Source organism: Phalacrocorax carbo, chromosome 9 (assembly GCF_963921805.1).
Source record: "Phalacrocorax carbo chromosome 9, bPhaCar2.1, whole genome shotgun sequence".
Lineage (NCBI taxonomy): Eukaryota > Metazoa > Chordata > Aves > Suliformes > Phalacrocoracidae > Phalacrocorax > Phalacrocorax carbo.
In genome coordinates this window covers 21583100-21606631 of record NC_087521.1, presented here as the reverse complement: position 1 = coordinate 21606631, position 23532 = coordinate 21583100, and the positions used below count along the sequence as shown (strand labels likewise).

General features: G+C 44.3%; 1 protein-coding gene across 4 annotated transcripts in view; it reads left to right on the top strand.

The window, feature by feature from the left end:
* The first annotated feature begins 761 nt into the window (after positions 1-761).
* Positions 762-23532, top strand: part of ASB2 (ankyrin repeat and SOCS box containing 2) — a 30422-nt gene continuing 7651 nt past the window's right edge. Inside the window, exons 1-7 of one of the 4 annotated variants that reach the window (XM_009508079.2) lie at positions 762-1026; positions 7161-7417; positions 9001-9105; positions 14244-14410; positions 15082-15237; positions 17169-17414; positions 19674-19845. In XM_009508079.2, the coding sequence (XP_009506374.2) occupies positions 7173-7417; positions 9001-9105; positions 14244-14410; positions 15082-15237; positions 17169-17414; positions 19674-19845 (1091 nt within the window). In that variant the 5' untranslated portion in view covers positions 762-1026; positions 7161-7172. Of the gene's footprint in view, positions 1027-3617; positions 3791-7160; positions 7418-9000; positions 9106-14243; positions 14411-15081; positions 15238-17168; positions 17415-19673; positions 19846-23532 lie in introns of those variants that run through there. The other 3 variants (XM_064460663.1, XM_064460662.1, XM_064460664.1) reach the window with 3 other exon arrangements.

The window sequence follows — 23532 nt, the reverse complement described above, 5'->3', positions numbered from 1 at the left end:
ATCAGTAAAGCAGGAGCTGAGGGAAAAAGCATAGGCATCGTTTTGGTACTGTATTGTACTGTTTCCCTTCATTCATCATATTACACAATTACACAAATATATAGAAACCTTTCCAAACTTGAGTATCATTCCTACGTTCCAGCTAATCCAACAGTGACAATTGTCCTGTTTGTGCCTGACTGTTTTCTTCTAGCTCATCCCTGGATCGGTGCTATCTCTCCCTTGGCCAGCTTGCCCTCTGCCAGATGAGGGGAAGATGGCTACCATTGCACATTTATGGCCTCAAGGAGTCTGAGAGAAGAGCCTGTCATTCACATTTACATGGTATGAGAGCAGTTCTTTTCCAGTTGTAAGCTCTTACAAATAATACTTGGAAGAGGTTCACGGCTGCTTTTGTCGTCTTTTGGAATCCTGAAGTCTCAAGCTTTTAGCCTTAAAAATATACGAACCACTCTAAAACATCAATAAATACCCATGTAATGTTCGCCTGTTTTGCTTAACAAGCAGCAGCTAAAGGAAAAGTAAATTGAGCTCCCTTCTCCCCAAGTAAATAAAACTCTCCAGGACAACATATCTTACTTCAAAATTATAAGGCGATTTTTTTTTTCTCTTTAGGATCCAGAAACATATCCATATATGGTCTGCTTGTCAGGGACAATAAATAATGATGTAATAGAAAGGTCAACTTTGTGTCATTCAGCTACAGGATGTTTGATGAAGTGAAGTTCTTCAGATAATGCAACAAAGAACTTTAGGATGGGTAAAAGTTTCTGCCGTGCATCTTCAAACAGGAAATCTGAGATTCAGAACAACTTATATTTTGGCTTGTATTCGCTGATCATGGGGTGATCCAGAAATAAACTCCAGGCTTCAAAGCGAGAGCGTTTCAAAGCTGTCCTGCAGTTGATCGAAACATCCAGGCAAAGCAGGGAGATGAATACCAGCGAGGATTTTCTGAATTAAGACTTAATCAAGGAGATAACCCATTTCAACAGTATTATTACCCTTTTATTTCAGAACAAAAAGGTAATGCAAATATGCATGTTTTGAACTTATTTATAATTTTCAATCTGTCAGTTTGCTATGTCTATGCAAATATTTATTCCTGTAGCAGTTTGTAACCTAACACCCTAACACAGTCTTGGGAGTTTTTGTGGTTTGTTTTGGGTTTTTTTTCAAATAAACCAAAACACACTGGTGTTAAGCGGAACTGTAGCTCTGCCATTTCCTTATTTCTCTTTTACTTGCAGGTGATGCTTATATCTTTGTCCCTAGAATAGCTTGCTCAGAAATAATTGTCATTGTTGTGACAATATGCTAAGATACAAAGTAGTGTGCAAGGCACAGTGTGATGGAAAAAAAAATTACATCAGAAAACGATTTCTTTCATTTATAAATTTCGAGTTGGTATGACACAAAGCTAACGTTGCACTGATTGCTGTGTGAATTAATGCTTGCTGAGAAGAAATAAAAGCTTGCAGGTGTATGCATTTCCAGTAAACAATTTGCAGTGTCGCAATTTGATGGCATCATAACATATGCCAGACTGATAGGTGACCTGTTTTGACAGCTGGGTCTGGACAAGGGGATTTGTTTGCTTGGACGATTCTTTTGACAAGTCTGGCTTCGCTCCTTCATCATTGGGCTAGAACTGAGCAGTTTGCATAAGCTGTCATTACAAAACATATTTGCCTGTTGCCACAGCTGGACAGCCTGAGGTATCATTCTTCTAATGTCCCAGCTCTGGCAGATCTGATGGGCACTCAAAACTTTCTGTTTTTTAAAAAAAAACATTTTCTTCCCAGCAGTAGTTATCCAATACAATATCCTTTGAGAACGGCAAAGATTTATCTGGAAACTGACCTAAACCACAGCAAAAATGTGAGTACTTTAAGTGCTGCAAATTGGTCTAGTTTCCATTGCCAGCAGAGGATCTGGCCTGAAAGGTGCTGCAGTAAGAGCTAAAGTGGAGGCTTGCTTTACTGTGAAGACTTCCAGCCATGTTTACCTTCTCCCTGTGTGTGCTTCTGCTGGTCTCAGAAGTAAAAAAGGCAAACACATGGAAAGGCAAACACGTATCTGCAGAAGCTGGGTCTCAGTCATTACTTGCAAAAAGCAAAATGAGCAAGCAGCTCCTCTTCTCTCTCTTTTGCATCCTCCAGAGACTTGTTTTTGTTTTTAGAAGGGTGGTTTATCTCACCCTGAGCCATAAATACTGAGGTCCTGTATTGAGTTACAAGCTGACTGGGGTAAACTCAATGCAAAGGCAGGCAAAGTCCCTGGCTCTGCTCCCTTAATGACCTTGTCACTCACCTGCCACCCTCCTCTGACAGCAGTAAGTAATTCTGCTAATTCTGCTGCCTGGGATCTATTGAAGGAGGACATGCAGCCTTGCTAAGCTTTTCTTTAAGGAAGTGCTATCAATGGGGACCAGTTGTTTCAGATGCTAATGGTATTGAATAGTGTGGTTCTGCATGTTCAAAGCTAGCTGTAATCCTTGTTGTTTATTTATGTTGCATCAGGGATCAGAGGCCCATTCTCCCAAACCCTGTATGTTGACAGAGCTTGTAGTCCAAATATAATAGCAACCTAGTTGTGCTTGTCTGTGGCTTTTGCCATAATGTGAGCGGTTACTAATAGTCACCTTGGTGAGTAGTACCTTTGGTTTCGAAGATCTGCCAGGTGCAGCTGCTTGTTAACACAGGACAGAGCATCACAGCCTGGCCCTGGCACAAGCATTTCATTTCTAACCCAACCTTCTGGTCACTGGATGCAGCTAAGTTATCTCTGCATAGCACATGCCTGATTTCTACATCTGAAATAGGAATGGCAAAATAAAGAATCAGGATCAGGCCCTATGTGGAAATGATGATAAATTTAGATCCAGAAGATCTTGTCACACTGAGCTATTAAATGGCAGCACAGGCAGCAGTATCCTAAGACATGTCTCTGCCAAGACAGATCACTAATGAAGCCATTCAGACCTGAAGACAAAGGGATCTCTAAGGAGTAACAAGGGCACTATACCCACAGCTTTAAAAAAAGGATTCTGCTTTTACAGCACATGCAATGCTGTGTTCTACCTGCATGTGAGGATGGGCTTTTGGGCTGCCAGAGAAATGCAGGAGACAGACAAACATTAAAACCTCCCTCAAAAACCTGAAGTTAGGGTGAAAGGTAAATGCAGCATTTAACATATAAATCTGATTCTATTACTTTAAACCTACAGTAAGCAGGCTTAGAGCAAGCAAATAGACTCAATCTGCATTTAGAAAGACCACTTTGGCTGGATCTTACTTATCCAAAGTGGTTCAACCCTTCCTAGCAACAAAGATTGATTTTTTTTCACACCTTTGTTACAGAAGCTTATAGCTAATCACACATTAGTCTAGTCGGCTTTCATAAGGTTGTTGTAGTTCACTGCTGGCCACAGATGGGGTTACCTTAACCCTGTTGTGTCATCTGAGCCAGGGCAGATCCAGGCGGGTGCAGCAGCACCAGGCGATGCCACTGAGCTCAGCTGCAGCAAAAGAAGGTTAAACTGAATCAGGCTGCGTTGCATCAGCCTCCAGCTGAGGGCATGCGCTCGGTCTGTTAGCACAGCTCCGCTGGCTCAGTGTGGCTTGTTACATAAATAACTTGAATCAGCGCCTGAGCCTTGTGGCTCTGCAGCTTCAAACAAAAGCATCTCCAGGTGGAAGGGGAAGGTGGTGGCTCTGCTCGGGGAACAGGGAGCTGTATGAAGAAGGTACGCATCACGCCTCCTGCCAAACTCAGACACATCATGAAGGTCAGTCTGAGGTAGGGGAGACAGGCAGAGGGAAGCGAGAATGGCTTGAAGCCCAACTGGAATCAACTCAGCCAGGGGTCAGGGGAGCCAAGGCTGTCCTTGGCTTTCAGGACCAACTCAAAAGCTCCTGCAGCCCCGGGATATGACCCTCACACCTTCACTGGGGTTGTGCCAGTTAGATGAGCAGAACTGAAAGCTTTTTCTATTTTGGGCCCCACGATATTTCTTCCTGCAGGATGAGTCAGTGGAAGGAGCTGCAGCCAGCACTGTTGTTTCTGCACTCCGTGAGTGCATTTTGACTCCTGTCAAAATATTTAGATTAGCGAGGATCACCAACATGCAGGGGAGGTTCTCCCTTTTCTCTGAGAGTGGGTGGGACCCAGTTAACCCATACAAAGAATAAAAGGGTGAAGTAGGAGTGATCCCCAAACTCAAAATCTTTCTTTTCCCTCCCTGTGCCTCAACAAGGTGTGAAACAAAAGAAAGAGGGAGGGGAAGATGTCCAGAAATGGCCTTTATACCTAGATCCATTGGGGATTTAGTTAGGCACCTAAATCATTTAGCTCCTCTGTGCCAGAGTGCAGAGTCACATTGGCAGTGGCCTCCTGTACACCCCCCAAAACCCTGACTGCCCACAAAAGGACTCCAACACCCAGCTCAAAAGCATGGTGAGGCTGGACCCACAGCCTGCTCTGCCTCCTGTGCTGTCAGGATGCTGGCAATGGGGCTGGGGAGGATAAAGAGGAGGCATCTGTGCCCCATGCTCCACTGGCACAGGTTGCCCTTGGAGAGGAGCACTTTTGTCTCCATTCTTGCCTTCTCCAAAGAGTCATTGTGTATCATCTCCATTAGGAGCTTACGATCAGATCCTGCCCTCTCCAGTAACTGCTTAGTTTAGGTCTCTGAGTCACTACCGGGGCCAGGTCCCTACATTTAGGCATTGCAGTGCTGGATGCTGCAGACAAGCCTTCTGACCCCAGCCCGTGGGTTTCACACATCAGCAGCGCACCAGTTACTGAGTGAGTATGTAGGCTGATGGACTATGAGAGCGCTGCCCAGCATGCCAGGAGTTGAGCAAGCCAAGCAACAGCAGAAGCTGCTAGGAGAACAAAGCTGTGTCATGGTTCTTGGCCAGGCATGGGCTGGAGCACAGCCAAGGACAGGTACTGGAGAGGCTGGGGCACGGGGCAGGCAGCAGCTCCTTATGGGAGCTATCAGCGGTTGGATGCCTGGGCTTGGTTCCTTGGGACAGAGAGGGTCATAGCAGTGCTGAGGCACACCAGTTCTCACTGGAGAAGGTAACCAACAGCTGCCATGAGAGATCTGGCTGAAAATAGAAAACCCAACAAAATAGGGTTGCATGATTTACAGCAACAGAAGGTTTTATTTTGGCAGTTTTCATGGCTGTAAAATAAATCCTTCATTGTTAAAAGTCAAAATGTCAATCTGAAACCTGCTGGGCTTCCCTTTATTGTGAACACTTCTCACTTCTCTGGGGTGTGCTTGGAGTCTGAGGTGGCTGTTGATGTGGGAGATATTACCATTTCTGAAATGAAAGCTTAAGTCCAAGATTTTATGTTGCTTACAGCTTGATTCAAGCTCTTGCAATGTCTTCAAACTCTATTAGTTTCTTTTCTCTTTAAATTATAGTTAAAAAAGGAAGCATGAATGTCTTGACATGCATAGCTATGGCTCTGTCACCGTTTGGGGAGCTACCATTTCCTCCAGGTCAGGGCCATCTCTTGGCCATGCACACAGCAGCAAGGACTGCTGAGCTGGGCAGTCTCCTGGCACAAGGCTTGCAGCAGGCTGGACCCCACTGCCATCAACGTGGGTGCGAGCCCCCGGGAAGCCAGGCTGGCCCAGGCACTTGGTAAGCCAGGGTCAGAGCCCCAGCCTGCTGGAGAGAGCAGCCATGCAGGGAAGGGGAGCTGAAGGCTTTGCTGTCAGTGGTGCCCAATGTGGCTGGAGGCAGGTCTTGAGCAGCAGGAAGATGGGTGGCTCTGCCAGCGTCATGTGTGTGGCTCTGCCAGCAGGCCCAGCTCGGCAAGGCCCATGGCCGGGTAGGGCAGTGCTGTGGGGAGCTGGAGATCAGCCCTGCTGTGGCATTGCTGGGGCAGGGACTGACAGCCCCAGGGTGGAGGGCAGGTAGCTTTGTCAGCAAACACGCTGGTGCACTCAGCCAGCCCCTTGTGTCTCTGCACCTGGGGGATGTGCCTCCAGAGTACCCTTCTGCTGGCTCACTGTTCCCCCCGCTCTGTCCACAGGCAGCCTGTACCTGTTGCTCCTCATCCCACTGTTCTCCATTATTTTACACAGTTCTTGCTCACTGGTGTGCTTGTAAAAAGCAAACCTATTACCCCTTGGTTGTCATCTTAAAAAAAGCAAGCTTTTCCATCTTCTCCCATGAAATAAGCCCTTGCCTCTTGAACACTGGTAGCCAAGGTGCTCTCTGGCATCCAGATGAGATCTTGCTAGAGCACTGAACCATTTACGGCATTAGTACTTCCCTATCACTGCTGGAAACACCACAGTGTTTTGGATTGTCTTTGCCTTTTTTGAGTCCACGCTGTGGCGATGGTTCACAGTCATTCTGCCATTGCTGAGCATGCCCTAATGTTTCCCCCTTCTCTCATTTCCAGCTGTCAACCACCGGTTTTTAGAAAAAAGTCTGACCATAAGTCTTAAAGCTCATGACCTTGAACTTTGTTCTGTGAAAAGCAAAAACTCAGAAGTGAAAAAACCGAGATGTGGTGTACTGCTGCTCTAGCTGAGTGAAACAAAGAAAGTAACTTCAAAGAATAGCTTTGCATGTTGCCTGAGAGATCTCCTGATAAGGTTGATAAGGTGGAAAAATTAAGAAGTCTCTTTACACTTCGTAGTGGAGAACCTGCGTTTGCAGAAAACCAGCAAACCAACAGAAAAACCTCTTCCCTTAATTTTCTGCAATTAGAGTAAGAAATAAAATAAAATTTAAAAAAACAAAACCAAAAAGACATGTCCATTGGCATTCTCCTAAATAAATACATTTCAAAGCTGTATCTCTTTAATCTTAGGGCAATTTCCTTTACCTATTTTTCTCTTGAGCAGTGGTAACCGGAATAAGTAGATAAAAACCTGCCTTGCTTGCAGAAGCTCCCTTCCCATTTTTAAACACCAGCTAAATCAATTACTTCTGTGTGCTAGAAAGGAGTTAGTCCATCAAGTTTACATGCAGATTTTAGCTGATAATGTTCTCTCCCTGGTGAAGGATTTCTGAAGGGTTTTCTGGTCAGTCTAATGAAGAGGCAGAGCTGAAAAAAAAGCACAAGATTGCTGAGTTTCTTTCTTTCATTTTCCAGATTTTTATAATCACAATTTCCTTTTACAGAAAAGAAAAAAAATGGCTACAACGGCAGCAAATACTCAAAGACAAACAATAGGCTGCGAAGAATATAGTCTGTACAGTAGCTTGAGTGAAGACGAGCTTATAAAGATGGCCATCCAGCAGAGCTTGGAAGAGGATGCTGCGGGTCAGCCAGCAGCCCAGAGCCACCAGAAGTCCATGGTGGCCGGTCCCAGCGAAGTGGCTGCCCCCAGCCGTGCCAGCAGCCACAACCCGCCCTACCACATCTACCCGTGGCAAAGGTGAGCGAGCGCCTGCCTGGGCTGCACCATCCTAGCAAACATCCTGCCTGGGAAGAGCAAAACAACTTTCCCTGTCTAAACACGTGCTTTCTAATTAGCTTTGCCAAGCGGCTGCTCTGCAAGTCTGTCATTAGTTTGAAAGCCAGAGTCTGCTATAAATCTGATGAGGTCAACAATTTATGCCCTCACAGCAAAATAAGAATTTGCTTGTTGTTGTCTGCTTTAAGCAACAAATAAAATAAGAAAAGGGGCACCAGTACAAGCTTTGCCAATCGGCAGGGGTGCTGCCAAAATCAGTGGCTCCTTTCCCCCATGGGGGCACAATGTATTCTGAGCTCAGGTTTCACCGGAGAGGGAGCACAGCATTTGCTACGGAAAAACAGAAGGGAAGCCAAAGATAGGTATATAAAACAGTGTGAGCTGGCTACCTTTTAGATACTGCAGTCTTTAAAGGATGTAGTTCTTTCACATTAGAGTCTGACCTCAAGTACATCGCTCTCAGCCAAGAGCAACTCTAGACACCAAAGCGTGGCAGCATCCCCCCTCCCCTGCGATGCTGGGCTGTGGGTCAGAGAGACCTGCTGACAGTTTCAAACCCAGACGTTGTTCTCCTTTCATTTTTCAAAAGGCAGTTTTCTCAAGGAGGGAGGGAAGAGTTTACAAAGTCACCCAAAACCAAGAAAAATATCCTTCTAAACTTTGTTCTTTAATAAGCGGGGAGTAACTGAAGTTTTGTTCCTCCTTATTTTCTTTCTTATAACTCCACTGTCCTCTGACACCTCACCATTACCACCTGTGATTGTTTGGTTTCCAAGGCTGGGAAACTGAGGACAACTTGATTAGCAGTAAATGTGTTTCATAGCTGCGGAATCAGGATGTTGTACAGCAGGGAGTCCTGCTCCCATCAAAGGTGGCTTCTCAATGTCATTACCGTGCACTTGTACTGTCAGCACTGCCGCAGGGACCCAATGTGGGGGAGAAGGGCTTCCCTGGCCATTTTGTCCTGTCCCCCTCAGGGGTCCCCTGACGCCTGCAATTTTGGCAAAAGGCAGCATCTGCAGTTCTGTGCATTAACCTATCCTGCCTGTGCCTCAGCCCAGCAGCTTTTGACCTTCAACTGGAGGGAAGACCTTTGCAGCTTGTAGCTCCAGATCTATAGTGTTGCTGAACTCTTCTGCCACCTGGGACAGCTGAGCTGGAAACAGAGCCAGCACCCGGGGGCCCTGGGTCCTCCTCCTCCCCCGCCTCTAACCTGCTTGCGTGACACTTCGGAGGTGATGAATGTCACTTTGCCTTGTGCCTCCTTCCTGTGTGGTGGTGGTAGGGTTAACGTCACTGTTGTCTTATATGGTCATTTGAATCCCCTGACGCTTCCTCAGAGGGCCAAAAATAATCTCGAGCTGAGCGAGCAGCTGAATCCAGCACAGAGCAAGCCGTGGCCATCTGCTTTTATTCAAAGCCCTGACCAGCAGGCTTTCTCACTCTGTCTCTGTGGATGTATGTCTCTCTTTCTGCCTCAACATGACCTGTTTCTCCTATTCGGAGTATTTCTCTTTATTTCATTCATGTCATCGCCACTCCAGATTGGCAGCCCAGCCAAGAGGCCGTGCTCAGCCATCCAGCTCAGGGGCAGCCTGGGGAGTCAGGCGAAGGTACGACGGCAGCCTGTTCAGCACATCCCAGCCCATGTAAGTGTCTCCCTCTCCTGCTTTCCCCCGCGGTCAAAACAAGCCTTGCTACCCACTCTCCCCCGAGCCAGCTCTTCTGGGTGGTGATGGTGTCTGGTGGGGGAAGTGGTGGTGTTCATTTGGAGAAGTTCATGAACTGCTTAGAGGGGTCTTGCTGATACCCGCACTACACCCTCGCTGCCTTCCCACTCTTCCTTCCAACCTCCCAGCTGCCCCGGACCATGCCTAGGCTCTTGTGGGTGACCCACCCCAAACCTCCCTTGTTCTCTTCTTCCCCTTCATCCTTCTCCATCCCTCAGGTGCACATGTCCTGGGAACTTGGAGTCATTTGGTATCTCTCAGGTGACAAGGACAGCAGGGAAGGGATGTCTGTGCTGTGGTTTATTTATATAGGCTGGCTACCACATCAACATGGTAGATAAGGCGGGCATGTGCTATTATTAACTGCATTAGTGTTAAGTTCATGGTTCAATGGGGAGGCGTGGGGAAAACAAACATTTTACTGCAGTATATAAACAGGGTGAGAAAGGCCCATCCTTCCAACCAAATATTATATAAATGCTTCCAAGATGCCATGCCTGTTCCCAGCAATACCTGCACTGTCCTGCCACACTGACAAGGGCTGCTGGAGAGCTGTACCACATCTTACCTGCCCAAGGAGCAAACCAGCTTGACTGACTTTGATCCTCCTGGCCACATTTTGCTGTTGGCAGGGACCATAAATAGGCTTACAGGAACACAGTAATGGATGAGGAAAGCAGACAGGCAAGGAGATGGCTTGAGCTCTGCCCCAGTGCCTGTACATAGTGGAAGCATCTGGACCATGATGGGTTTAATCACAGCTCTCTGCAGAGCAATGCAGATGCATGAACCAGCCTTTAGCTATTACATAAAGTGAGGAAAGTGATGTAGGCAGCACTTCTCTGTGACTTACAGAAAATTCTTCCCTGCCTTTTTCACCTACCCGGTTCAAATCGACTTTGTTTTATCTGTCTTACAAGTCCCTCCCTGAATGCACAGTTGCAGTGACTACTCTTCCACCACCCTTCTTCCTTTCATCCCTCACCCAGCACTACGATCGCCTCCACCTCACCTAGCACCCTGGCTGCTCCAGGCTCTGTCCCCGGTTCTCCACTATCATTGCTCTCCTTGACATATGTGAAAACCTCTTCCTGATGAAACATGAAGCCTCCCTCACCCCAATCACCTCCCAGCTCCCCTTGGCCACACTGAAATCACATCCTCCTATTTAGTGCTCTGCATGCCTCTCTTCTGCTCTGGGTGCAATGACTGGAGGGCAGGCTTCTCTTCTGCACCACATAGCTCAACAGAGTTCAGTCCACAACAAAGGCTGGGATAAGGCTGATAAGCCAGCCCTCCTCTACTGCCTGATGAGAGCAAAGATGTGGCTGGGAAGCCACAGGAGAGCATGACGGCATGACTTTTTTATAGCCCTGGTTCAGAGCCAGGCAGGGATGACAGTTGGCTTCACCTGAGGAGATGTTGTTCCTTCATACTGCCTGCATCTCACCAGGCTGCCAGGAAAAGGAGCTTCCTGAACCCTTCTGTGTTTCACTGAACCTCTTCTGCTGCACTCAGAATTGACTCCACCATATATCTCTTCTGCAATGAGTATTTATTATCAGGGCTACTGACCTTTGAAATGCAATAATTCTTTTGATTCACCTGTAAGGTTAAGATTTCATCAGGTCTTCAGACTTTCCCCATAGCTCTAATACTAATTTTTTCTATATCTGATGAAATCCGAGCAGCAGAATGTGTTGGGTTTTTGTAACAGCCAACTATGAGCCAGGCAGAAAAAACGGATTTCACATGGAGATTCATTAAACTTTCCGTACTGATCTGGAATTTGTTTGGCTGAAGTGTCTACAGCCTGGTCCAGCAAACCCCCTCATCTTACTCAAGAATCATTTAAGGTCAAGGAGCCTGACAGAAGTTTGCTTCATTCAACATCTGAGGGCTCAAGCAGAATAGTAACAGATTCTACACACATTTTTAACCCTACCATAGACCCGAGGCACCCTCTGGTTTCACTGAGGTCTCAGCTAACATGATTCATCTTGCATTTGCTGCATGCCAGCCACATGCACACGCTCCTGCCACGGCCCACCTTCCACACAGTAACTCTTTAAGCGCTGGTAACTCTATCATGTGCCCGAATCCCGAGGTTGCAGTGGGCAGCCCTGCATGTGTAACATGAACTTTTGCACAGAACAACAGATGGCTTCAGCAGCCTTGTGCCAGAGGCTTTTAAAGACGCAGATCCCCCACCTCCTCCTCCTCTCTCAGCCAAACATGCCAATTGTTGCTGTTAACTGACTTCAACAAATGCTCAATTTCAAATGCCTATATTAAAATCCATTATCTATACAAAACTAGCAATTTTAGTTTTAGTCCCCAGGGTACTCTAAATAATATGGAGATACAGCAATGTCCCTGGGACCTCAGCCCGGCAGTTAACAGAAGGTCAGTCAATTCCTCCTGGGTGGGCTGTGGCCAGGAAGGCAGTTGCCTGCTTTAGCTGTTATGTCCTCAGGCAAAACGCTTGGCTTTGTGTCCCATATCTCCCCCCATTCCAGTGTTGCTGTCTTTGTGACCCTGCTGTCTTGAGATCAGTGCTTCCAGCTATAGAGAAGGAACAAGTGGCTTTAAGTACTTTTTCACCTGGGAAAAGGTCTGTTTTCCCATTCTTTGGCACCCATGTTGTGTTTGCCTGCTTCTGCACCAAGCCCTGAGTTTATCCTCAGAGAAGCAGCTTGGTGACTTTTCTTTCAGTGCTAATAACAGTGTCTATGACACAGATTGGGTGCCTCTGGGCAAGCTGAAATTAATCATGCCTGAGTGAGTTTCAGGTTGTTGGTCTGTCCAGCCCTGGCAGGTGAGGAAATCCAGTGCTGCTCCTGTAACTTGCACTAAATGCAGAGGTTGTACCAATGATCTGCTTTGTGAGGAGTCCTGTGCTGAGCTGCCTGTATTTTTCTGTCTCTGTTGGGGCATTTCAGACCTTCTGTCATAACCAGAGTTTCTGGTTGTTCTCATCATCACTGCCCTGCATAATCTTCATCACATGCTGTATTCCTACCCTGGCAATGCTAATAGTCTGAGACATGCACCTCCCTCCCTAGTCTTTCCACTTTCAAGGCTGTAATATTTTATTTTTAGAGTTAGTTCAAACCACAAACTCTCCTATGTTTTCAACATCCTTTTGTTCTCTGTCTCTGAAAATACAGCCCATGTTTATTTATTGCACCTATTAGAACTGGAAAAATGCTTCTTCCTTTGTGGTGTTTGCTGTCCTGGAGCTTAGTCATTTGGCGGCTGCCTTCTCCCAGCACAGCTCAGCAGGAGGACGAGCAGGTGTTAATGCTGGAAGGCACAGCACACCACGCTGCACAGAGCCGCTGCGTCACAGGCAAGGATCCTGCCTGCACCGGCTGCAGGGTACCGGCTCCCTGCCTCTGCTGTGCTGTCGGCAGCCTCAGATGAGGTGGAAGGAGGGAGGCAGGCCCTGCTACAGGCACTGCTGTAGCAGTCATCAGTGGCGCGATGACTGTCAGGCAACGTTGTGACTCCAGTGGAGCAGGGAGTCCCACAGCGGCTCTCGTTGCTGCTCTGCAGAAGGACTGGTGTGCCCAGGTCAGCCCTGCTCTGCAATTGCTCTTAGAGCTTGGAGAAATGGGTTGCTGCCTGGACTGTGCAGAATGCATGCTTGGCAAAGGGAAGGCTTGTCAGAGCAAAGCTCGCTTGTGGGCTGCTCGTTGTGTCTAACTTCTGGGTGGCATGGAGAACACTTCATGCTTTTTGTAGATTTTTTGTAGATTTTCACAGTGACCCTCTTCTTGAAAGCTTCAGAATTAGGTAGCATTAAAAAATATGACTTTCACATTATTTTTCTTTTCACTGCTAAACACTGAAATACTACTTCAATGCTTTTCAGTTATTCTACACATTTCAATGACTTTCTACTCCAAAGAGGTTTTAAAATATTCCCTCCCTTCCAAATATTTTTTCATTCCTTTTACTCCCTGTGCCTAGAAGTTACTTGGCCCTGTGGAGCCTTACAGTGGTTTGCTATGTTCAAATGGACCATGACACAAACCACTTCACAGCTTGGCACCAGGTCCAAGCTGGGGTTCCAGAAGCCCCTGACTGTTGCAGTTACTTGGGGAACTGCTAACTTGGCTAAGAGATTTGCAAGAGTGGACTTGCTGATAAAGCTAATAGGTCTCCTCCCAAGCAGACTTTTAAAGACCAGATTTTCAGAAGTGTCCAGCACCTAACATGTCTTACTGGGACGCCAAAGACACATTTTTGAAGATCTATAATGTCCAAACTGGTTATAATTTCTGAGAATTTGTGTACTCAATGCTGAAATAACAGCTGGGGATCTCTGGGGCATGGTTATGAAGGGCAGCTTGGAATTTCATTTGGGTAGGTGGATAGATTTTTTTTAATCCTGCCTGGCCGAAGAAAGGAGAGACCAGACCACCACCGTAATGTTCACATGATCTAACCAGAGCTCTCCCTTCTTCATAACTGGCCTGGCTAACTTCTGAAAACAGGCTTGCGTAAAGATACTTTAGGAAGTATCTTTAAAATACAAGAACAAGATTTTTGGAGAATTTCTGTTCAGGGCTAAGCCACCTGCAAATCAAAGTTCAAATTTTCTTCACAGATGAACAGGGGCAATTCTCTTCAAAGCTGATCTTGTTTAAGAGATCTCACATGGAAACACATTGCCACATGGGAGGGTGATGTAATTATCATAACCATGGATGCTCATGGCAGTGTACAGAGCAATGGTAGAGCTAGTCTCCAACCCTAGATATCTAAAATATAAATGTTTTTGTCATAGATTAGTCACACCTACACTTTCCTTACACTCCAAGGAAAGAGATCAGCACCTGCAGCCAGTGATTCTTCTGTTGTGAAGGGCCAAATTAGAGCAGACAATTTTTACCTCAACAGGCCCTGTAGCAGGACACCTTAGGGCCACAAATGCTTATTATATAGGCTGTAGGGCTTCACTATTCTGACCAAATGATACAGTGATGTTGCTGCAAAAAGCTTCTCAGAAATGAAGGAAGGAGTAATCAGGTTTTAATCTTGTTTTAAAGAGAACTTGACCCTGTAGTGGCAGCAATCAAGGATGGAGATGAAAAGGCAGTATGTAACATGATGAAATCAGGAAAAGACCTTTCTGAACCTAATAAGGATGGCTGGATACCCCTCCATGAAGCTGCATACTATGGCCAAGTGGGTTGCCTGAGCCTGCTGCAAAAAGGTCAGTGAAGTTAGAACTAATTCATTACAAAAGGGAAAAGAAGAATATAAATAAACTAAAAAGCAGAATTAGCAGCAGCCCAATCCTTGTGTGGGATTGTGTGTGAAGTTTTTTTTTCATCCTCTCTGAGTGTATATTAATTTCACCTTCTCTTTGAGAACAGGTTTCCAGATGGAAGCCTCTAAAAGTTAGGATCTTCAGGAGAAAATCATATCTGGAGAGACCTTGCCAAGCCCTGGATTTCTCACAGTAAAGACTCGTAGCTGAGCTCTTAGCTGTTGTGGACTCCTTGGCTGCTGCAGCTGAGAGCAATTACCCCAGATCCCACTAGCTGGAGATCCAGCCCAGTACCTCTTTGCTGGTGCCCAAAGATGGTTAACTACTATAGTTTGTTTTCAAACTGCTACTGAAGAGCATTACTCAGCAGCTTTCTGCATCACTAGTGGTGATAGCCAAACACTTTAATCTAAGCCAGTGACCGATTTAGATACTTAAACTGAGTTATAGTAACTTTATAGTATATTCTTAACTTACTCTGCTCTTGGAAAGGAAAAGAAATAAACAACAAAAGCTCACCTAAAACTCCAAAGATTTTGAAAGGTGATGGTGCTGGAGATACTTGTGTACTTACTACATGCCATAATGACTTTGAACTCACCATTTATTCACAGCATACCCCGGCACAATCGACCAGCGCACACTCAATGAGGAGACAGCTCTCTACCTGGCCACCAGCCGGGGCAACCTGGACTGCCTGCTCACCCTGCTGCAGGCTGGGGCTGAGCCTGACATCTCCAACAAGGCCAGAGAAACACCACTCTACAAAGGTGGGTGGCTGTGTCTCCAGGGATGCTGAGCTCTTCTGGCATCACCAAGGCAGAGCTCCACCTGCCTTTGCCATGTGGGGCTGAAACTCAGCAGTAAGCTCCCATTTTGCACCTTCCTCCAGTAGTCCTGTATCTCCTATGTCTCACCTGCCCCACCACAGCCTCTCTTCTCATCCACATCAGAGACAGGATTAGTGGCTGCCCTGGGTGGTGCAGGCTGGAACATGGTGCTGAGGGTGGGGTGTGGGATGCTTAGTGGGGCCCTAAGTGCAGGGTGTCTGCACAATGTCCCAAACTTACAGAAAGCAGAAAACTGGACAGTACAGGAATAACATATGCTTTTCTGAACAGTAGGAGCTAAGTAGCTGTTAGAGGTGGGAGTAACTGTAGATGTGCCAGTGATTCATATACTGTGTGGGCCAGGCCAGGCTGTGTGCTATGGTAGATGCATAAAGTTATAAACAATTCTGTGAGGTAAAGTGTTTAACATGAACATATAACTTTGGTGCTGGTCAGAGAGAATGTTTTCTTTAGCAGAACAACACTACGTTCATGATATCACAAAGATTCAGAGGAGGAGATGATCTCTCACACCTTTGTGTCCCTTCACCTTTTATTTGCCGCTCCAGCCATGACTGTATTTAGTGCTACAAAACATTAAAAAACACAAATTACTGGTTTCAACAGTAATCTTCCCTCCAACTTTGGATACCTGATATTAGAGCTGCTCTGTTTAAAATGTCTTAGTTTTAAAATTCTGGCTTATAGTCAGCTAAAGGAAAGCTGTTCAACTGTGCATTAAACACACAACAGTGGCAGTAGTAGTACTCTTAGTAATAATAATAATAACAATAATATTAAAGCAACCTTTAGCCATAGAAAACCTGTTATTAAGTATGCGCTAGTGTTAATGCAAAAAACTTGCTTCTGGAAGCAAGTTAAACTCTGCGAAGCTATGCATAGGTAATTACAGCTGTGCCTGATAAGAGAGTTGCTTTCAGTACACATGAGTGACACCTACGTATGGGAGAGGAGGCCATGGTGATGTCCCAAGGGAAGAATCAAAACAAAAAGGCAGGACCTCTGTGAGAAAAAGACACTATTATTTCAAAGAAAAACCCAATTACTATGGAATATGCTGGTATCTCTTTCTGCCCATTGTACAACAAATGCTAATTGGGGGTTGTAAAATTGGCTGCTTATTCTAGGTACCTTTCGTTTGGGGTCCCACAATAAAAGTGTGTAGGATGCCTTATGATTTGGGATTCAAAAAGCAGCAGAACAAATTGGAAGAATAAAAATCAACAAAACAGGATTAATCATCAAGAAAATATCTTTAGCTCAGGATGGTCCTGAACTATATGTTGTTACAGGCTGGGAGAGTGTTACTGACCCAAACCATTACTATTTTCTAAGGATCCTTTCCCAGGAATTGTGTATTTGAGCTTTTTTTAAAATTTATTTTCTTGTCTATATAGAGCTTTATGTGCAGTCCAGGGCAGTAAGATACAGTCAGTTTGCACAGAATTTGGAAAGGAGGTGTTCAGGTTATATGATTTCTGTAACATATTTGTTCTTCATGAATTATTTCCCACACTTTGTCACCTCCCTGTGTCACTGTGGTGTCCAGTTAGTACAAATGTGCTGGGCTGGATTCCCCTCAGTACCAGGCTTAGCACAAGTCCTGCTAAGGACACTTAGCTCCCCCAGGTCCAGGTTAAAGACTGGCTTCACTGCCACATCCTTTATGAGCCCTAGGCAGTGTTATTTGGCAACAGCTTTTGTCCCCATATTGACCTGGGTGGATCTTTTGCCTTATTCACTATGTCCTAGTTGTACTATATTGCTTTATCCTACACAAAATGGATACCACAACACCCAGAATCTTTTCAAAAGCCTGCCCTAACAACTTCCCTTTTTTTCCAAAACAGCCTGTGAGCGCAAGAATGCAGAGGCTGCAAGACTTCTGGTACAGTACAATGCTGATACCAACCATCGTTGCAATCGAGGATGGACTGCTCTCCATGAGGCTGTCTCCCGAAATGACCTGGAGATTATTGATATCCTTGTGAAAGGGGGTGCCAAGATTGAGACTGCAAATGCCTATGGGATCACTTCTTTATTTGTGGCAGCTGAGAGTGGTCAACTGGAAGCTTTGAGATACTTGGCAAAATGCGGTGAGTACAGTTGTGCCGTTACACGTCTTTACTCATTTCATTCTTAATATTTCAAAGTTCCCATTAATTCTTCCTGGCTCAGTTTTTCTGTCTCTGAGGATGAGTCCTAGCCTGCAGAGGTGCTGAAACTCTGTTGCTCCAGATGGCTGAATTGTGTAGGGTCTTTCAGAGATTATGGTTCTAAACATGTGCACTTCTTCAGCATTCATTCATGGTCACCTACTTTGAGAAGTAATACGGTGCTCTCTAATTGCATTGCCTGACAGCTTTCAAAACCCATATTGCTGCACACATGTAGCCTAAAATCCAATCAGTCATAAAAGACAACTGTAGGTGGTAATAGATGGCAGAAGTTGAACATTAGCCAACCCAATCTGCTCATGAGCATGTGCGGTGATGGGCACGGTTAGCTCTCCTCCACTAATGAATTCTGCTGAAAATAAAGTACTATCATATAGTTAAAAGATTTACACCACGGAGAAGCAGGCTCTCTCTCCCACACATGTATGTGTTCAAACATACAGAGTGAATTTGCATCTAGTTTACAGTAAACCTACCTTCTACTGATCCACTCATGTAAACAGCTTTACAATAAACACAACATACTTTACCGCTATTCAGAGGTATATTTTATTTTCACTGTGGGCTAATGTCTTCAATGTAGGTAAGAACCGCGTCCTGCACTTGTGAAACAAGAGCAAAAAAGCGATGAAGAAAAACTTCTGAAGCTGTTAGGATGGATGAGAAATATATGAGAGTTGGGGAACAAAAAGATGTGCCCTGCTGTCCATGTAGCACTGTCAAGACAGTTTTAAATGACCATTTAGTCCATCACACTGCCTAAGATTTTAGAAACTAAGTCAGAATGTGATATTTGTTTCAACTTAGGTATTAGGATTTCCTTAAAGTTCAGTTTTGAGAAAAATACACAGGAGAAAATCCAATAAAGCTGTCCAATTGTTTCAAGCCCTGAAAAGCTCCTCTGAGAATTGCAGGAATGATATCACCGCATTGTTTACGATGAGCAATGTTCATCATAAAAAGGTTTTCTTTTTAATTTCTTTTTCATTAGGAACATAGTCCTGTGTTATGTTTTGTCACTGCAATTCTCCTGATGATTCCAGCTACAATATCTTCAAAGGGCCAAACACAACACAGATGTTTAAGTTTGGGATGAGAGCACAGGGATATATTCTGTTTGGCAGGGAGTTTTCATGATCAAATGGGAGACTGATTGGCTTCTTTATTGGGGTTTAGAAGCAAAACTCCAGTGAACTGTCATTCCTATTTAGGATATACATAGAGCAGCCTTCCTGAGGACACCATGGTACAGTATATTACAGTCAAAACCCAGGCATTCAGGCCTTAAGTATCTAGCACAGAAAAAGCTAGATTCCAAACTGTTTGTGCCAAAAAGTATTAGGTCTTGTTTTATTCTTGCATGTTGTTTATTAAGCTAAGCACACACTAAAGCTCAAGAAAAAACAGCCCAAAATAATCCAGTGGCTCATTAATAATATTTATCTTTTTTTTTGGTGAAACTTACCATTTGGATCCTAACTTGAACCTTTGTGAAATGACGAGATATGGCCTCAGGTGTTGAGTTTTGAAATGGAGTATTCATTAAGGCATGCCCAAATAAAAGCCGATTAGAATTGGTGCTCGGTACTATGCAGTTGTCACGTTAGAGAGTCTTCTTTTAGGCTGGATATGCACTAAAGTAAAAATATAGTAGAAAAGTATTCAAAGTATGAATATATAGAGTATAGATAATGTGTATAAATATAAATACATATCATAAATGCATAATAATAGAATTTTGGAGAGAACCTATCGAGATCATCTGGTCCAAACTCCTGCTCAAGAATAGTGTACATACATAGTGGAAACACATAAATACTAATGGAATGGTTGTGTCCAAAGAAAAGGCCATGCTATATAAAGAAGAGCACATTTTAAAGTGTTTGTCTTTGAGATACAGCTGAATGGAGCCTGGGTTCAAGACTGGTCACCACCCATGATAAACTCTCCCTCATAAAATTCAGATCATAGGAAAAACCAGTGGAGATCTTTGATATTACTATTTATAACTGATATGACTGTATAACCTTTTCATTTTGCTCTGATATGACCTCATTCACATCCTCTTCCAGCACATTCTGTAGCTCCAGTGTCATGGAGATGTATTATTCATTCAGAGTATGTTGCTTCCATCTGATTTTGACCTTTTGGTGCTACAAAGATTTTTTTCCCTGCTAGGTGCTGATATAAATACTCAGGCCAGTGATAACGCCTCTGCTCTTTATGAAGCCTGTAAAAATGGACACATACCTGTTGTGGAGTTTCTTTTGTCCCAAGGAGCAGATGCCAACAAAGCCAATAAGGATGGCCTGTTGCCTCTTCACATAGCAGCCAAAAAAGGGATTTGCAAGTAAGTTTTAGTTCATTTCATAGTGTCATCTCTGAGACAAGAATCTAAAGTCCTTATGAAAAGGAGAATGTAATGTCCCAGGTCTAACTCAGAGCATTGTGAGCAAGGGAGCTGCCAGCTGAGAACTGGGCTTTCCACTTGCAGAGCTCAGGTTGGAAATTATAAACTGGAGCGTGTGTTTGCAGGTTAGGATGGGATGGGGTGAGCAGGAATGTGGGGTGCAAGATCTCTTTAGCTTTGCCAAGTTATCACCTATTACAGCTAAATAACCTCACGTATCTTGGAAGTGGATTAAACTGAGCTCGACAAAATATGCTTGACGTGGAATAAAAAAGCATCTCTGGGGTTGGGGCTGGTGGGGGGTGTTGTTAGTCCTCAATAGCTATTGCAGCATCATTTGCAGTCATTTTCCAATGTAAATCCATTGTGATTCTTCTGCACAAGCAGAACATGCTGCATTCAACTCTGGTGTGTTCAGGTTTTATTAACAATAATTCAGATGATGACAGTGGGAAGTGGTTAAGTGAATCTCTAGGGCATTAGTGAGATTGTTGCTAAAATATGGTGTCCAGTTCTTGTATCCTCCCTTTAAGAAACCTTTCAGGAAATTGGAAAGGCTTCAGAAAAGAAGTATAAGAATTACTCATGGTCTGGGAAATATACTTTATTAGTGAGTGATTAAATGACTCTTAAATGTAACAGACAAATGCATAAAAAGATCCAGTGGTTTGTTTCCAAAATGAAGAGTGTTTGGGAGAAAGCTGAGCACATTCTTTAAACAGTGAGAAAAGTAACTAATGGAAAAAATAACCAGGAATTGGGTAGATTTACCAGGCCTCTGAATTAGAGGTGTTTATAGGAGGGAGAGAAACTCTACAGCCTGTGATAACGGATATCAATTTAGAAGATGCTGTCTAGGGATGGAATTGTTGCACTGTCATATAAATAGTGTTTACCTAGCTCTTTCAAGACCTGGGATTGCAACATGCTTCTGAGCCTGAACTTAGCATTTACTTCTGATCCTAGGGCAACTTTTCGCTCCTGCATTTAACCCTTTGCTGCTGGAAGGGTGAGTGGCCCACAGCTATTTTTGCAAAAGACAGTCACATCTTGCAGTGACGGACCCTTTTGGTGACTATAGCGAACTCTTCTGATTATCACAGTTTCTATCAAAAACCTTTCAGCAGTAGTCAAAGGAGAGAGTATCCAACTGAAAAGACTGTTTCTGGATAGTAAAACTAGCTAGAGCAGATTCTTATAAATTTCACAATGTCTGAGGAATGAAAACTTGACAGCACTATACCTTCTCATAACATCTTTTATCCTAGTGTTTAGGTCTCCTTGGGAATACTAATTAAGCCTCTCAAAACACTTTGGGAGACCTGAGGATATTATTTTTATGTAGTTTGAGTAGGCCTGCTTCTTTGTGCAAGCTGTGTATTCTAGAAGGCAGTTCAGTGTGAATTTATGTAATGGGTTTATATGCTTACAGCATGTGCATGAATACCCTGCATAGACTAATGCAGCCATGATTCAAAATTTTCTCCAGTGTTTGAGTTAGAAAGACATTTTCTTGAAAACAAACCCATTTTAGATTAGAAATGTGCCGGAGACGGAACCCAGCTCCAGTTGCTCACATTCAAAAAAGTTCATCTGAAAGTACAGTAAGTTGGTCTGAATCCAATTTGGGTATAGAGTCTGGACCAGCTCTCTGAATCTTTTCCTCCCCTCTATAATTCCACAACCTGACCTGAAAAGAAATTTACATGGCAACTCTGCAACCTGAGTCTATGCCCATGTTATGAAAGAAAGGGCCTGATTCAGACCTCACATCTATTATTCCCAAGAACCAACAGCATAAATGAGACCAGAATTCAGCCCAAAATCTGAGTTTTTTCACTCATAAAAGGCTGAGCACAAATTTTGGTGCACAACTGCTGCAAACTAAATGCAAAAGAGAGAAAAAATAAAAAGGTCTTCTCTTATAAATATTTATCTAAATGACAGAGCTTTAGCCCAATTGGCTGATCGTTCTTAATTCCTTTGGTATTCAGTAAAATAACACCCTTCACGGTGACCTCTCTTTGTATTCCTGCAGATTTAATACGTAATTCTGCAGGAATTCCATGCTTCAACTTTTTGCCAGAGCATGAAGGCTCCCTACCATCAAAAAGCCAAGAATGTCGTCCCAAGGCTCAGCTGTCAACTCTTGTTGCTTGGTGTTTGTTTATTTTAAATGACACCTTGTCAATACTGACCTGAAATTCATAAAGGTCATCTCATCAGCTGTAGGACAATCGCAAGCAGTCATTTAACTCTTTTCCCCTCGGAACTGAGATGCTGAGAAGGGAAGACTTTGTGAAGTGTGGGCAAATTTATTAAGTAAATGCAAATCAATAAACTCTTGGCACACTCACACTAAGGATGCTCTGCAGCCTTCTCTGTATAATTTCTAACAAATAGAAATCACAGAAGCAGGTGCAGGGATGAGGAGAAACTCGGCACTTTCGAAGCTGTACATGAAGCTCAGCCCTGTGATAGACATGGGATGTGGTTTGGCTTATCTGGCCTTGGCTGCCTTCACTTGAACTGCCTTCTCCTTCTAGACAGACAGGAAAGACTGCAGAGGTGGAGACACCATATTACTGAACCTAACCACTTATGAGGATGAGGAAGATAGGTTCAAGGTATAAAATTAAACTCTGATACAAATTTGATGCTTCTTGCATTTCCTCACAAAATAAATCTGCGGTATGGGGAGCGTACTGAGGTCTGGGAGGCTGCAGCATTTGGTTGCAGAGTCTCAGTGTGGCACCCCTGCGGTGAGATTCAGGTCCCCCTCGCCAACAGAAATGACACAGTGCCTCTTTAACTCAGATGTGAAGAGCTGGCTGAAGTACATATGCTGGAGGGAAAAAGCAAAACAGACCCTTAAATCTTCAAAACAGTTGATCATGGGATGACTAATGCTGGCACTTAGCATGGTGTCCTCACAGTGCTCTGTGCCCTTTTTGCTATTATGGCTCTTACAGAACATTTGCTAATGGTGGGAAGTTGCCAGCTCACCAGCACCCAAACCTCCTGCTCCCTGGTGAGTGTCACAGTGCTGGAAGATTAGTTAGGCTGCTTTGAGAAAAAAATACCCTGCGCTTCATTTCCCAAGATATTTACATAATTAAAAAAGACTTTTTGTTTAAAAATGAGACATAGAAGTAACTTGGAGACATCAACAGTCCATCATGTAAATAGGAACACAATCCTGTAAAGTGTTATGCATCTTCAACTCTTATTTCACCTCCTGGGAGCGTTGGAGGCTCACTCTTTCACAGGATCATTCAGTGTATCACAGACAAAGGTTTTCCTCAGACTAGTGCTTATATTTGGCTTAGTTCATTATGTAAATATATGTTTGAGGGCCCAGTGTTGGGGCCAGCCATTTTAGTCAAGCTGAAGATATGCGGCATTTTAAAGGGGACACGCACATGTTAGGAAACTGAGCTTTGCATGTTTATGTGTTAGAAGAGTTGTTAACTGCTAGATAGAGGAGTCTGCATGGGAGGAAGAACAGGAGGAGAAGGTGTGTGCTTAGCTTGCTGGCTCCCACAGCTCCTGTTTTAGATATCCCTCTCTCCACAGGCATTATAAAGGGAGTATGGGCATCTCCTGAGACAGTAGGCAGGCTTAGGT